General features: G+C 35.1%; 2 protein-coding genes across 2 annotated transcripts; one reads left to right on the forward strand and one right to left on the reverse strand.

The window, feature by feature from the left end:
* The first annotated feature begins 268 nt into the window (after positions 1 to 268).
* Positions 269 to 10,785, forward strand: LOC109047937 (isotocin receptor-like). Its single transcript, XM_042758698.1, has 3 exons — positions 269 to 1,571; positions 1,761 to 2,871; positions 8,996 to 10,785. Exons 2-3 carry the CDS (start codon positions 1,950 to 1,952, stop codon positions 9,244 to 9,246), a joined length of 1,173 nt encoding a protein of 390 aa, XP_042614632.1. The 5' UTR covers positions 269 to 1,571; positions 1,761 to 1,949; the 3' UTR covers positions 9,247 to 10,785.
* A 267-nt stretch (positions 10,786 to 11,052) lies between these two features.
* LOC109047938 (caveolin-3-like) lies at positions 11,053 to 13,251 on the reverse strand. The gene is made up of 2 exons (XM_042758700.1): positions 12,878 to 13,251; positions 11,053 to 11,632 (listed from the first exon to the last, which is right to left on the reverse strand). Exons 1-2 carry the CDS (start codon positions 12,985 to 12,987, stop codon positions 11,290 to 11,292), a joined length of 453 nt encoding a protein of 150 aa, XP_042614634.1. The 5' UTR covers positions 12,988 to 13,251; the 3' UTR covers positions 11,053 to 11,289.
* Positions 13,252 to 13,797: the final 546 nt, after the last annotated feature.

Raw genomic sequence — 13,797 nt, forward strand, 5'->3', positions numbered from 1 at the left:
CTTATTTATCGCACCTGATTCAGATCATCAGCTCATTAGGAGAGAGATCCATGAACTGAACTGAGTGTGTCAGATTCAGAAACATTCAAAATGTGCAGAGCAGTGGGTCCCGAGGCCTGGAGTTGAGAACCACTGAATTAGAATGTCATGGAGAAGTTCATTTATTTCAGTAATTCACTAGAAATTGTGAAACTTGTGTATTTAATAAAGTCAATGCACACAGACTGAAGTAGTTTAAGTCTTTGGTTCTTTTAATTGTGATGACAGTAACTGTTTGGTTACCCACAAAATATCTTCTTTTATGTTCAACAGAAGAAAGAAAGTCAAAGTTTTGTAACAACATTGACTTGAGGGTGAGTAAATTGTGACAGAACTACCCCTTAAATATGCACAGAACTGTTTTACTGCCCAAAAGGTTATTTATAAGTGAAAAGTTTGTTCAGATTATTAAAATGTTCTTCACACTTAGAAAAAAAATCATTTCTGTTCATTGAAAAGGTTTGGCGAGTCCAAGATGGTTACCTTGAGGTTAATTAGGATTTGGTAATGTTATTGTATAAAATAAAATCCCTTTTCTACTTAACTTTGAATTATCATAGTCCATAGTTCACATATTTTAATCCTCTCCAATGTGACTATCACAGACAGATTAACAACATATTTTAAGGACAATGTGACCTGCATGTATAAAACACACAAATATTACTGTTCTTTGTTTGATCATAAAAAAAAATAAAAATTTCATCAATGCATTACTTTCTGTTATAAATTATGAAAACATGTTATCGTGTCTCATCAATTATTTATATAATTTCTGTAATTGAGTGTTCATGTCCTTCCTCTGCTGGCACTATTTTAGAAGTGTATTGACTTTGAGAATTTCTCCTGACCCTGGTAGGCAGCGCGTGCGTCCACAGAGAAACGCTGACGCAGATCAGGACTCGGGCATTCAATTGATGGAGTGTGATAAGGCCTTTTGGGGCATACTAATAAGTCATCTTGAGGTGGAAATTCAAAACATGAGCTGCAACCTCTCAAATGCAACCAAAGATGAACACGATTCAGCGATAACGGTGTTGGCTGATATTTTGTATCAATTAGTCAAATATTTCTGTGCTAATGTACTTGAGAAAGATATCTGCTGAGTAATATTAGTATCTACATGCAGAATTGCATTTATGATATTGTGTATTTTTCTCTCTTTAACAAAAAAAAGATTTTGCTCTATATTATTCCCATTATAAATTGTTTTATTTTATTACACTAAAATTAGCTTTGTTTATCATAAATGGTCCTTTAACAAAAATAAAAGATTACAAGGCAGTCAACATGCAAGAAAGCACACTGAAAAGGAACTTACTGTTTTGCAATAAAGCACAAGGACCCCTAGTGGAAGTCATGGGTAAGTCAGTGTAGGAAGAACCATTGAGAAGATGTATAAGTGCTTGATATCGTGACGCGCTCCATTCGGTGTGAGCTGAGTGAGAGCACAGGAGCTTCTCCACCTCTAGGACTCTCCTTTACACCTACTCTGCCAGCAGCTTGACAACCTCGTGAAATGGATAATAATTGTAAGTACTTGCACATTAAAATATTTAAAAAAATTAATTAGTTATTTTTTTTATAATGCATCTTTAATGCATCTATTTGATTTATAATTCATAAAAAACATGCTTAATCTCTATTAATGAAATATAGTGCTAAATGTGATGGATTACCAAAGAATAAATAAAAAATCCATGCTTCTTATGTTTATATAGTTCACAGTAGAGGTTAAAAACAGCTGAGGTATCACCACCAAGCAGCAAAGGACTTTCCTTGTTCCTGGAGATCCTTGTCTTTCCACCTGTTAAGTTAAAGGGTAGCCTATGTACAGGCTGATTATGCCCGAGGAAATCTAATCAGTTCTCTGACATTTGTGGAGAAGAAGGCCTGCGCTTTTTGGCACCATGGAGGACATCTTAAAGGATCAAGACTTCTGGTCCTTCAATGAGTCATCTAGAAACTCCAGCGTCAACAATGAAACTTACGGAGTGAACCAGACGGTGAACCCGCTGAAGCGGAATGAAGAGGTGGCAAAAGTGGAAGTCACTGTATTGGCCTTGGTGCTCTTCTTGGCACTCACTGGTAACCTTTGTGTCCTTGTTGCAATCCACACGGCCAAGCACAGTCAATCTCGCATGTACTACTTCATGAAGCACCTCAGCATTGCAGATCTGGTCGTGGCTGTCTTCCAGGTACTTCCTCAACTCATCTGGGACATAACATTTCGCTTTTATGGACCAGACATCCTGTGCAGGTTGGTGAAATATCTTCAGATTGTTGGGATGTTCGCCTCCACGTACATGCTGGTGCTGATGTCCATAGACAGATGTATGGCAATCTGCCAGCCCCTTCGTTCTTTACACAAGCGAAAGGACCGCTGTTATGTGATTTGTTCTTGGGCACTAAGCTTACTTTTCAGCATCCCACAGGTTTATATATTTTCCTTACGGGAGGTGGGTTCAGGAGTATATGATTGCTGGGGAGATTTCGTGCAGCCGTGGGGAGCGAAGGCATACATTACATGGATTAGTCTGACAATATACATCATACCAGTGGCCATTCTGAGCGTCTGCTACGGACTGATAAGTTTTAAAATATGGCAAAACTTTAAAAGGAAGACGAAGAAGGACCAGTGTATCACTCTCACACCCAAGGCATCGAAAGGCAGCACACTCACGCGGGTCAGCAGTGTCAAACTCATCTCCAAGGCCAAAATCACCACTGTTAAAATGACCTTTGTTATCGTACTGGCTTATATAGTGTGCTGGACTCCGTTTTTCTCCGTACAGATGTGGTCAGCATGGGATCCTGAAGCACCAAGGGAAGGTGAGTTTCTTTTAAAAGTTTGATTAGCATTTTATGCACGTGTCATTCAAAATGAATACTGAGCACGGGGGTGATTGTTACCTTTAGTGTCGTTTGTGGCATCCATGAAGCAAGAATTAATAATTAGTTGGGGACTCTTTTAATATTTTGGTGGCAGTTACAAAAAGGTTTTCAAGTTTTTGTATGATTGCAGAAAAAAATAATTTTTATTGAACATTGATGGAGCAACAGATTTGTGTGAAAATAAATAAATAAATAAATGGTATGTTTTGTTTTAAATTCTTATATGAGGTAACCAGGTGAGCCTTTTACACCACGCATGGGGTAAATCACGTAAATCTGTTTATGCAAATGTATACTAATAAGTTCATACCTGTTCAAAACAATATCTTTAGTAAAGTTTGAACTATTTTCTGATTAGTTTGATAAAAAAAAAATTTTTTTGTTCAATAAATATACTGTCACAAAAAAAAATTATTTCAAAAATAGAAAAAAAATAAAAAAATAAAGATTCTGAAAGCACTGAAGAAGATCCCGCCCCTAATTTAATATAGCTTTACAGTAGTAACAATAAATTACATTTTATTATATTATTAAAATCATTTATATGACATAATATGATGGTTTCATTATAAATATTGTGGTTATCTCTAAGGTGGGCACCCAGCTTAATTTATGATATTTAACATCTGAATCTAACCATTAATCTAACCATCAACCATGTCAACAAATGGAAAAGCCAGCCAGCCAAGCCAGTGTTTTTAATGTAAAAATGGTTTCAAAAGGCTTACCTTTTAAGGCTTATCTAAATTATTAAACAGCAAGTGCTGTTTTATAATCTGAATATTCGTGATATTGTTTTAAAATATGCAACTTTTTAATGGAAAGAGCATTAATAATAATTTTAAAAAAGTACTTTTTTAGATTTTCATAAAATCATGAAGACTGTGGGGAGATTTGAAATTAATGAGTAAGATATTTAACTTTAAAGAGGCTTCCTATTTTGTTCTAAAGACAAATTCCATCAGTCATACCTCAAACATGAAATCTGAAGCCTTTGTATTTTAAAAACATAAGGTTCTACTGTCACCTCAGCAGGATGGTGTTCTTGTATGATAGTGTTTCCAGCCCTGTATACCGATGTCACAGTGCTTCCTGTCTTTTTTTTTTTTTTTTGAATGATAAATGTATTTTCAGCTAACATATTTCAACATGGAAATCTTTTTGAATGTTCAAAAAGTATAGGCTACAGTTGAAAATACAATTATCAGATAAGATTTGAACAAATTCAAAAAGTTAGCCTAATAAGTTTCAGAATCATGTTAGATGGTTTCTGACATTGTGTTCTATCAAAGACTCGAGAAAAGAAGCTGGTTTTGATTTATTGTAATTCTTCAGATAAGAAGGTTTTGCCAGTACAGATCTAGTACTGCTGTGATGGGCATCTTACTTTTAAATCATTACAGATGTAGTCCGCTAAAAATGGCGAAGCCATAAAGACCAGCCTCAGGGAAACATTAATATTCAGCAGAGCTGCAACAATTAAATCATGACTGTCTGCAGTATGAGAAATCGCCAACCCAAACAAACCCAGGGAGAACTGATGATAAATAACTGTTGTTTTGAATATATAAAAGAATTATATAACTAAGACATGAATATTACATATGATAAAATCATGTGCTCGACAAATTGTTATATAAATATTCATTTTGTTTTAACATGCACACAAAAGTCCAGGTTTTCAGTAGACAAAACCCTAAAACTTATCAGCTTACAAAAACATTAAGGGTACTGCATGGCTACTTTTGTGTATTTAAAAGAAAATGTCAGTGAACAATGTTCTTACCATGAGTTTTACCATGTTTGTCTTGAGGCAATAAAAAAAATGAGTAAGGTAAAGTCACATGTTGTACACTTCAGAGACAAAGATTAAATATTATCAGACCCAGAGGAAAGAGAGTGTGAGATACTCACTCGTTTCATGATCTCCACCATACAAAATATCCACACATCATGCTAAGTTCAGCAAAACATCCACACAGTCTAAATATTAGGACAACACTGAACAGATTTATGCATCAACAGTGGCTGACACTGCCATAGTGGAATGCAGTTACTAGACATTTCTCCGAATGTGTGAAATAAGAGCTGTTTCTTTTGGCTAAGACCAAGGGATCAGTTTTAAAACTCTGATGATCTGATCTGCTCAAATCTCAGCTGCAGATCTGATAAGATTAAATGACAGCTGAAAACGGTGTCTTCCAGCTGAACTTATATATGGTTGCTTTATTTTACATTTATCAGATGCTTTTATCCAAAGCGACTTAAAGTGCATTCAGGCAAACATTTTTTTTTTTTTTTTTTTTTTTTTTTACCTAACATGTGTTCCCTGGGAATTGAACCCACAACCTTTCGCGCTGCTAACACAATGCTCTACCACTGAGCCACAGGATCACTATTATCACAAATCACTGATTTGGCTGCTAGTTTGGTCTCATCTACATGTCACTAACTAAAATTACAATAGAAAAACAGCTTTCCAATAAGCATTTATCATTTTTTTGAACAGTAAAAATCTTTGCAGAAATGTCTAAATCAGATAAACATTTGGACAAATGACAGTCACTGAATTGTAGTGCTCCTAAAATAAAGAGTTACATTGCGAGAACATTTTATCTTCAATTTTGTAAATATACTGTACATTACCTTTCTAAAGTTTGTGGTCTGTATGATTTTTCTAAAAGACATTAATACTTTTAACACTTATCAATATTTCCTGTAAAAGACTTTTACAGTCAAAAATAAAATAAATGTTGTCTTTTAAAATTTCTATGAGACATTCCATTGAAGTATCCTTAAAAAAAAAAAATCTTACAGTTTCCTAAAAAATATTAACATAAACATTTTGAACAGTAGTGTATTTTAATACTTTAATTATAAAAAAAAAAAAAAAAAACCTATCTGATGGGAAAAAATGTGCTAAAATAGATCTGTGAATCTTACTTGAAGTGTGCTGAATATCTAAAGCACTTTTTTGTTTGTTTTTTAATCTTCTGCAGCCTGGAAACTCTTTTTCTGAGCTTCATATTAAAGAATCTTCTCTTTCATTCTCTCTCTGTTCATCGATCCAACTGCCAATGGTACAGTTTTCTCTGATGCCTATGACCTCAGCACAAATAAGAGGTAGCAAACAGAAAAGCGATACACTTGACCGAAGCCCCATCTGGGTTTGTTGCTTACTCCTTCATTTCTAAATTCAATTTCCTTTTCTCTGAGAGCCTACAGAATCAAACCCAGAAAGGTTTGATGCGGATGACCACACGAGTGCACAGAAACGTACACTGAACAAGTTCCCATCAACCTGTTTGGGTCTTGAACTTTTTTTAATCATTGTATATTATTTATAGTTGCCAAGTTTGCTTTTAGTTTACTAGGTTGGTCTTGTTTAAATCTGTGATGGTCATGGTTGTTTGTTGAATTTTGGGAATAGTTCTAGACCTCTGTTGGCACACATGCACAGGAATGCGTGGTTTCATATTTTATAAACTATGTTTTAAGATGTTCTCACCTTCTTCTGTTTGCTCCAAAAATAAAACCCAGCATAGTCCATCTCCAAGATATTCCTTCCTTTGGATGTTTTTTCCACCAATTTATTTTTTAGGGTACGTAGCCCAACAAGCATGAGTTGGTTGTTACTCTATTCCTGACACAGTCAGATCTTTCTAAAATGCACCACAGTGTACTTTCAGAAAGAGTTTGGGGAAAGGGCTCAGATGGGTTCATGGTTCATGTATCAGATTCTTCTTCTCTTTTTTTACCCTCATGTATCATCCTTTTGTCAGAGTGAGGTCATCCAGAAATTTCTCAAGGATATATTTTTTTTAATAGCCCGTATAGACCGCAATAGACATGTCACGTTTAATCGCGGTACACTGTCATCTCACTACCAGAATACTAATGAGTCTTTTGATTGCCATCACCTGGTTCTCATTTCTTCTTTGCACATTAACAATAATATTTAAGGAGTACCCAAGTCGCCATGCATTGCAAAGTCTTGTCAGTATTCTAATGGTGATTCATGTCATGTTAGTGCTCAGAGTTTTGTCCTGGTTCTTTGTGCATTTTTAGTTGCAGGTTTTAGATATTTTTTTTCTCATGTGTACATCCCTGAACATGGATGGTCAGTTTTTGTCTTAGTTTGGTTCATTAGAAGGGATAATTGAGACATTTTTAGTAAAAGGATTAAAAACGATTTATTTAAACAGTTTTTAAAGTTCTGACTGAAAGACCTGCTTTCAAATCAGATGTTGATACACCTACACCTGTAACTGCTCTTTATTTTTATGGACTGCACACTCTATATTGGCTTAGGTTTTAGTTTAATGTTTTAAAAATTATTAATAAAAAAAAATACTATTCATTAATTGCTGATGTCATTACAGTACATGCTCACCAAGGATGCGTTAATTTGATGAAAAATACAGTAACGAATAGTAATATTGTGAAATAATATTAGTTTAAAATAACTTTTAACCATTTCAGTATCTTTTAAAGTGTGAATTATTCCTGTGATGCTAAAGCTGAATTTTCAGCAACCATTCGTCAGTGTCACATGATCAGCTGTGCTGCTTAATATTTTTGTGGGAACTATGATAAAATCTTTATAACATTATACATGTCTTTACTGTCACTTTTGATCAATATAATGTGTCCTTGCTGAATAAAAATATTAATCTCTTTCAAAAAATAAATACATAAATCTTATGACCCCACACTGTTGAACAGTAGGGTCTACTGTTGATGCCATAGTTTAATAAAAACTATAAAGATTAAAGGGGTTTTTCTTTTCTATTCATGCCTGAGATCTTTCCCATGATTCCCAATCACAATAGAAGCAAAGCGAGTTTACCTCAGTCAATCATCTCCTACTTTCTGGCTTAACATATCTTTCAGCATTGTTATGAGCTAGCAAACAATGCATTTTTTATTCTGTCTAAATTTGTCTTGTTTGTAAAAGAGCTTAAAGAAGCTCAGTGACAGATTTTTCTGATTACACCACAGTCCACCAATGCTGTTTTCATAATAAAGAAGTTGTCTCACGTCATGCTTCTCATACCAATTAATTTTTTATGCCGCATGGTGTATGCACAGATTGTAGGGAGTGATAACACATGTCAGAGCTTTGTACACTGTGTTAAATGAAGCTTTCCTTTCCCCCCGTTTCTAGATTTCTAAAGATAAACAGCCTAGTGGCACAGACCCTTATCAAGATACTGTAGTACTGCTTCACAAATGACTGTTGAACTAGCTTGTAATGTCTGCCCAGAAATATGTTTTCATCTTCCCCAGAACTTCAATTGTTCGTTCAAATTTGAGTTGCACTAATATCAGATACACTATGAGGAAATGTTCAGTGTGAAGTTAAATAAAGGACACTACCTTAAAAAACAATGCTGTAGAATTTACTTTGAAACCATTTTTACTCAGAAATTGCTAGTACATTTTACAAATAATTACAAACCAAATAACACATTAAACTTGAAATTTAAAAGACTGAAACAGTATTTTCTTGTAAATTGTACTCTAATAATTGTTGTTTTATAGAACCTTGAAAAAGCACCTTTTACTGTATATCATTCATATCAAATATTGCTATTGGATCATATCAAGTAAATGTCAATATTATAGAATCAAAATCACATGCAGATATTTTAATTTTACCTTTGTGATTGTGTAAAATACAAATGAAGAAAATAATATTTATATAACTGAACCATATTCATACACTATAAAAAATATATTGGAGTATGTTTTAAAAGAAAATACCATTTCATTTTTTCTACTATAGAATTTCACATAATCTACTTGTTGTTTGTGAATTTTACTAGGAATTTGAGTGAAGAGTGAAAATTGTTTCTACACCATTTTTTTTTTCAATGTAAAATTTAAAGTTTTCAGAAATGCTGATTTGACTTTTAAAGGTCAAATGTGTCATTTTTTGTAACATTAGACACAGGATGAAAGCACTGACAATGCAGAATATTGAACAGGTTCAAACAAGACCACACAGTTGAAGTACAATGTTTTCATTGTGTATTTAAAGCAGTTTTCTTCTCCACAGCAATGCCCTTCATCATTTCCATGTTGCTGGCCAGTCTGAACAGCTGCTGTAACCCCTGGATCTACATGTTTTTTGCTGGGCATCTTTTCCATGACCTGAAGCAGAACCTGCTGTGCTGTTCCACTCTCTATCTGAAGTCCTCTCAGTGCCGGTGTGATCCGGAGCAGGATTCCCGTAAGAGCAACTCCTCCACCTACGTCATCAAAAGTACCAGCAGCCAGCGAAGTATCACCCAGACCTCTGTCACATAAACCAGACATACCTCAAAACCAGCTTTTCACATTTTTGAAAGCCAGACAAAGGACAGGAAATCTAAAATATAAACCCACACAATACTGCAAATGTCACAATCAGTTTGCTTCAGCTGTGTTTTCGTTTGGGAATTATTTAGAATGTAATTTTAGTTACTCCACTTCGTTTTCTTATCTCTGAGGACTTTGAGCAGCAGTAATCTATTCCTTACCTTTTTCTAGACATTACAGAAGGAATGTCATTCAATTCCAGACCATGTTTATGTTCTATTTACATTTAGTCACACGTCATTTGAATTGCTATCTGATTGTGCATGCGCATTCACTTTGGTGCACATAAACGTGTCATGGTGGGCACCAAAATTGGCTGCACTTGATGTGGCTCATAAAAACAGGATGTGGCTGAATTATCTTCGACAATACAAAAGATAACCGTAATGTGCTGCATTCTGTTTGGGGCTCACAAAACCGCCATGACACAGATATGTTTAGGAGGAGCAAAGTTTGCATTCATGGCCTCAACAACCAGATGGATTTACTCTTGGCTGAGTCTCAAACCAACAGATCGGATTTCTGTCATGCTTAAATGTCTTAGAGTGTCCAAGTGTAAATATCCCCGATATGATGTAAACATGCAAAAACCACTAAACCGTAAAGGGATAGTTCACTCAAAAATTAAAACTCATCATTTACTGATCCTCATGTCTCCCCTTTATGAAAAAAGCAGTGAAAAGTAATAAAATTTTCACTTATTGTCAAAAATCAAGTTTGACTTACTTTGCATTGAAGACGTCAGCAGGGTTATATCATTTTACGGGTTAAAAGGAAGCAACTGTCCCTCACTACACAAAACAGTTCACATATGGAGGTTAACAAAACACAGATGGAAACAAGATTGTTGATGACATATATGAAGTGTTTCTTCTGAAACCTAATGAGAAACATGGCCAGTTGCTCTTTTTAATGAACTTTACTTTTCAAAAGAGAATACTTTTGTTTGTTTTAAGAACACGAGCACTTTTCATTTTTGGCACATACATGTTGTTGTTGTTATCACTGTTCTTTATCATTTCACATGTACATTTTACTGTCATGCCCAAAGGACCACATCTCTTTGCAAAATGTTTCTGCAATGCAATATGGTAATTAAATATGACAAACACCCATTTGTTTTCAAAAAGTCAAGGAGTGATTGTTTACTCCTTCACTTTTATGGATGCTTGTCTAGTAAGAGAGAGTGTTTGTAATCAATGAGATTAAAATGTTTATTCCAGTTACATATTTTGCTTAATATCGCTCTAAAAACTTTGATTTCTGCCTGTTTGTTGCTTCATCTTTATAAAATATTTGAAAATATCCTTGTTTACAAGAAATTTCACATAATTGTTTATGACTGCTGCAAGATTAGAAGGATAAAGAAAATGATAAAGGCAGTATTAACAGCAGAAAATATTTATTTTAAAAGGTTTAAATACACTATTCACTGAAACGCTTGTTACTTCCCATTTAAAAAGCTACTGATTTTTCCTCCTGGAAAATATACTGCCTATTTACATTCAATATGTGTAGCTGTAGCTTTTATTTATTGAAATAAATTGTGTGTTGATATGTCTGACTGTGAGTAAATGTGTTGAAAAGTGGAATATAATAAGCCAACTAAAGTGAGGGGTTGAAAGCAAATAGATCAAATTACAAAATCATAATGTTATTTTTTGACAGCTGAACCATTTGGTATTTATTAAGGGAAAAGTGAGTTTTAGAAAAACTTACAAATTAAAGAAAGAATGAAACATATTTCATCATGAATTCATGGCATCATTTTAAAGGTAAAAGTTATTTCCAATGTTTTATTCAGTGTCAGATTTGGGGGCATAAAATTAGATGTTTAATTAATTGTTGTAGTGTAGCAAACTTACTGTGCCCACATTAGATTATTCATGTAGTCTTTAAGGGACCTCAAAATCCACACTCCAAAATTTTATATTTGTAAAATATAACATTTTCCTCCAAGGACTGAACATTGAAAACTTTGACTTTGAAAATCTAAACCTCTTTGCGTAATGCCACCCGTACACTGCTGAAAATTTTCCCTAGAGCTTCAAACAAGGGGTCACAGAAGGTATGGATGCAGAGAGAGTAGATTCGACTCAGGCACTGGGTCTCGATCAGATAGCTCTTAATGCAGGGCATGACTGCCCAGATGTGACAGAAGGAGATGCAGGCAAAACAGAAGCCCCACAGCAGCGCCACTGGGATGCCAAAGATGGCAGACAGCACACGGTAGCACCAGTACTTGGAGACGGTGAAGGTGGTGTAGCTGACCTTCCACACTCCATCCATACTGTGAGTGCCGTCGGGCTCAGCTATCACATCCTCAAAATCCACCGAATTGTTTTTTTTTTTTAAGGAGGGAGACAACATTTGCTGGTTAGTACAAATATCCAAAAACCAGAGATTTGTTGCCAAAACCTGCTTAGTATATTGTGCAAACAAAAGTCATTGTCAATAATTTGGCAGGCATGTGGCATGGGTTCTCTTCTGCTTGAGCTCCTAAAATGGATGATGATTAATTCTCCAAACAGTAACATTTGATATTAAAATCTGGCACCTTATTTATTTTTGCTTCAATCTCGTGACAACTGGAAAGTATTTAAGAGGAAGTATTTCAGATCTTTATGTGACAATCTATTTAAGGGCTGACAGAAAAATCTGATCTTTGGTAAATATAGTATAGTACTGTATATACAAGTATAGCATAGCACTGACAACATTTGGAATTAAACCCAGTTTCTTGAATAAAACAGAGATTATTGGAAATCTAAAACTCAAAATACTGTACATACTATACATACTTTTATTCAGCAAGAATTACATTAAAGCAAAAGTGACAGTAAATACTTTTACCATTGTTATAAAAAAAACCTTTGTATTCTGAATAAAGTATCATGGTTTTCAAAAATATATACATAACATATAGAGCACCAAACTTTCAAAAAATAATAATAATATATGATTATCTGCTAAAAAATAATAATAAATATTAGAAATGATTGAACCAGACTGTAATTTATGATTTGTACATAGCTCAATAGTCAAACTTAAATTAATTGCACAATTTCCTCTACTAATTTAGTGAATTATTAAAACACATGGGAAGAAGTAATATATTTTGCTGTCTGACACACCCTTATACCTCCTTCTATAAATACTGATAGTATGGACTGTCCTGCCAGATGAAGTAGGTTTAGTGCTATTTTTGGGTCATGCCTTGTAGCTACAGCATAAAGCGTTGTGCAGCTCACACACAAACAAGTCTGTCTCTAAGGACTAGATCGCCTATCCACACGTATCCATTCCACCATTTAGGAAGTTAGTGAATAGTTTGCAAAGCTTTGTCAATTTTCTCATAAAGTTATATGTACATATTTATGTAAAGCATATGCTTATTGGGCTATTTTGGCTAAAAAAAAAAAAAAAATGTAGTTTTATTTTTGTGCAAGCTATTAGCTTCTACGAATACTTTCCAAAACCAACAAGTTCTTTCTTTTCGTTTAAATGGCATTTCTTTTGAAATTATCAACTCGGTGCCAAACACACCAGAACTACTGTAACACCAAAAATGACATATACCTTGACAACATCTTCATTGATCTGCTTAGGGTCCCTGTTGATCAAATCAATCTCCTTGGTGTGACTATCTTTCAGAATTTTCTCCTCATTGGTGTTATACTGGTCCGCCATATTGGGGGCCTCTGGCCCAAGACTGGTTGGATAGATGTAATGCAGAAGTGTTCGAAGGAAGGAGAGTAAAGCAAACTAAGTCAGCAACCAAAGGAAAAATGTCAGAATGGCCCCACAGTCTCTAGTCCCTTTTAATTCTCCAATCTGTGGACCGATGACACGCCTGGAATGCTAGGGACAGCTGCGCCGGCCGGGGTTCCTGTCAAAAGAAGGGTCCTGTATCTCTCTCTCTCTCGCTCAAGCTGACTGTCTCACCCTACTGTATGTTACCCCTCCTCTACCCCCACCCATTACCTCTTCTGCCCCACACAGCCCATACTCCCCAGTCCATAACTCACACACTTGGCAAAAGCACCCCTTGAAGGGGAAACCAAGTACCGTGTCACATTTCACACACGGCTGCGGGGTCAGCCAGGCAGGATTGCACAGTGGCATGAATTTCCACTGTGAAGTGTTGCTCTGAAAACTGATGCCCAAAGGCTCAAGTCAAGTTAGACATATTGTACTTTTTTTTTTTACAATGCATAGTGTCTTTTTTTTTTGTTGTATTAAACTATTCTGTTTTAGTGTTATTTTAGTATCACTGAGATACAGAAACTGTTTTCATTTAAAGGGGTCATATGATGTTCCTAAAAAGAACATTTTCAGATAATCAGCTCGTTAGAAGTGAGCTCTGTGCATGAACTGTGTTCCGATTGACATGGTCCCTACACAGTGTTCAGTGCTCCCTACTCCCTGAGCAGGGGAAATCTGTTGAAGTTTACCTCACTTCAGAACATTCATTCATGGTTTTATGCTGCGCAACGTCTT

This window comes from Cyprinus carpio, chromosome A6, assembly GCF_018340385.1.
Source record: "Cyprinus carpio isolate SPL01 chromosome A6, ASM1834038v1, whole genome shotgun sequence".
Lineage (NCBI taxonomy): Eukaryota > Metazoa > Chordata > Actinopteri > Cypriniformes > Cyprinidae > Cyprinus > Cyprinus carpio.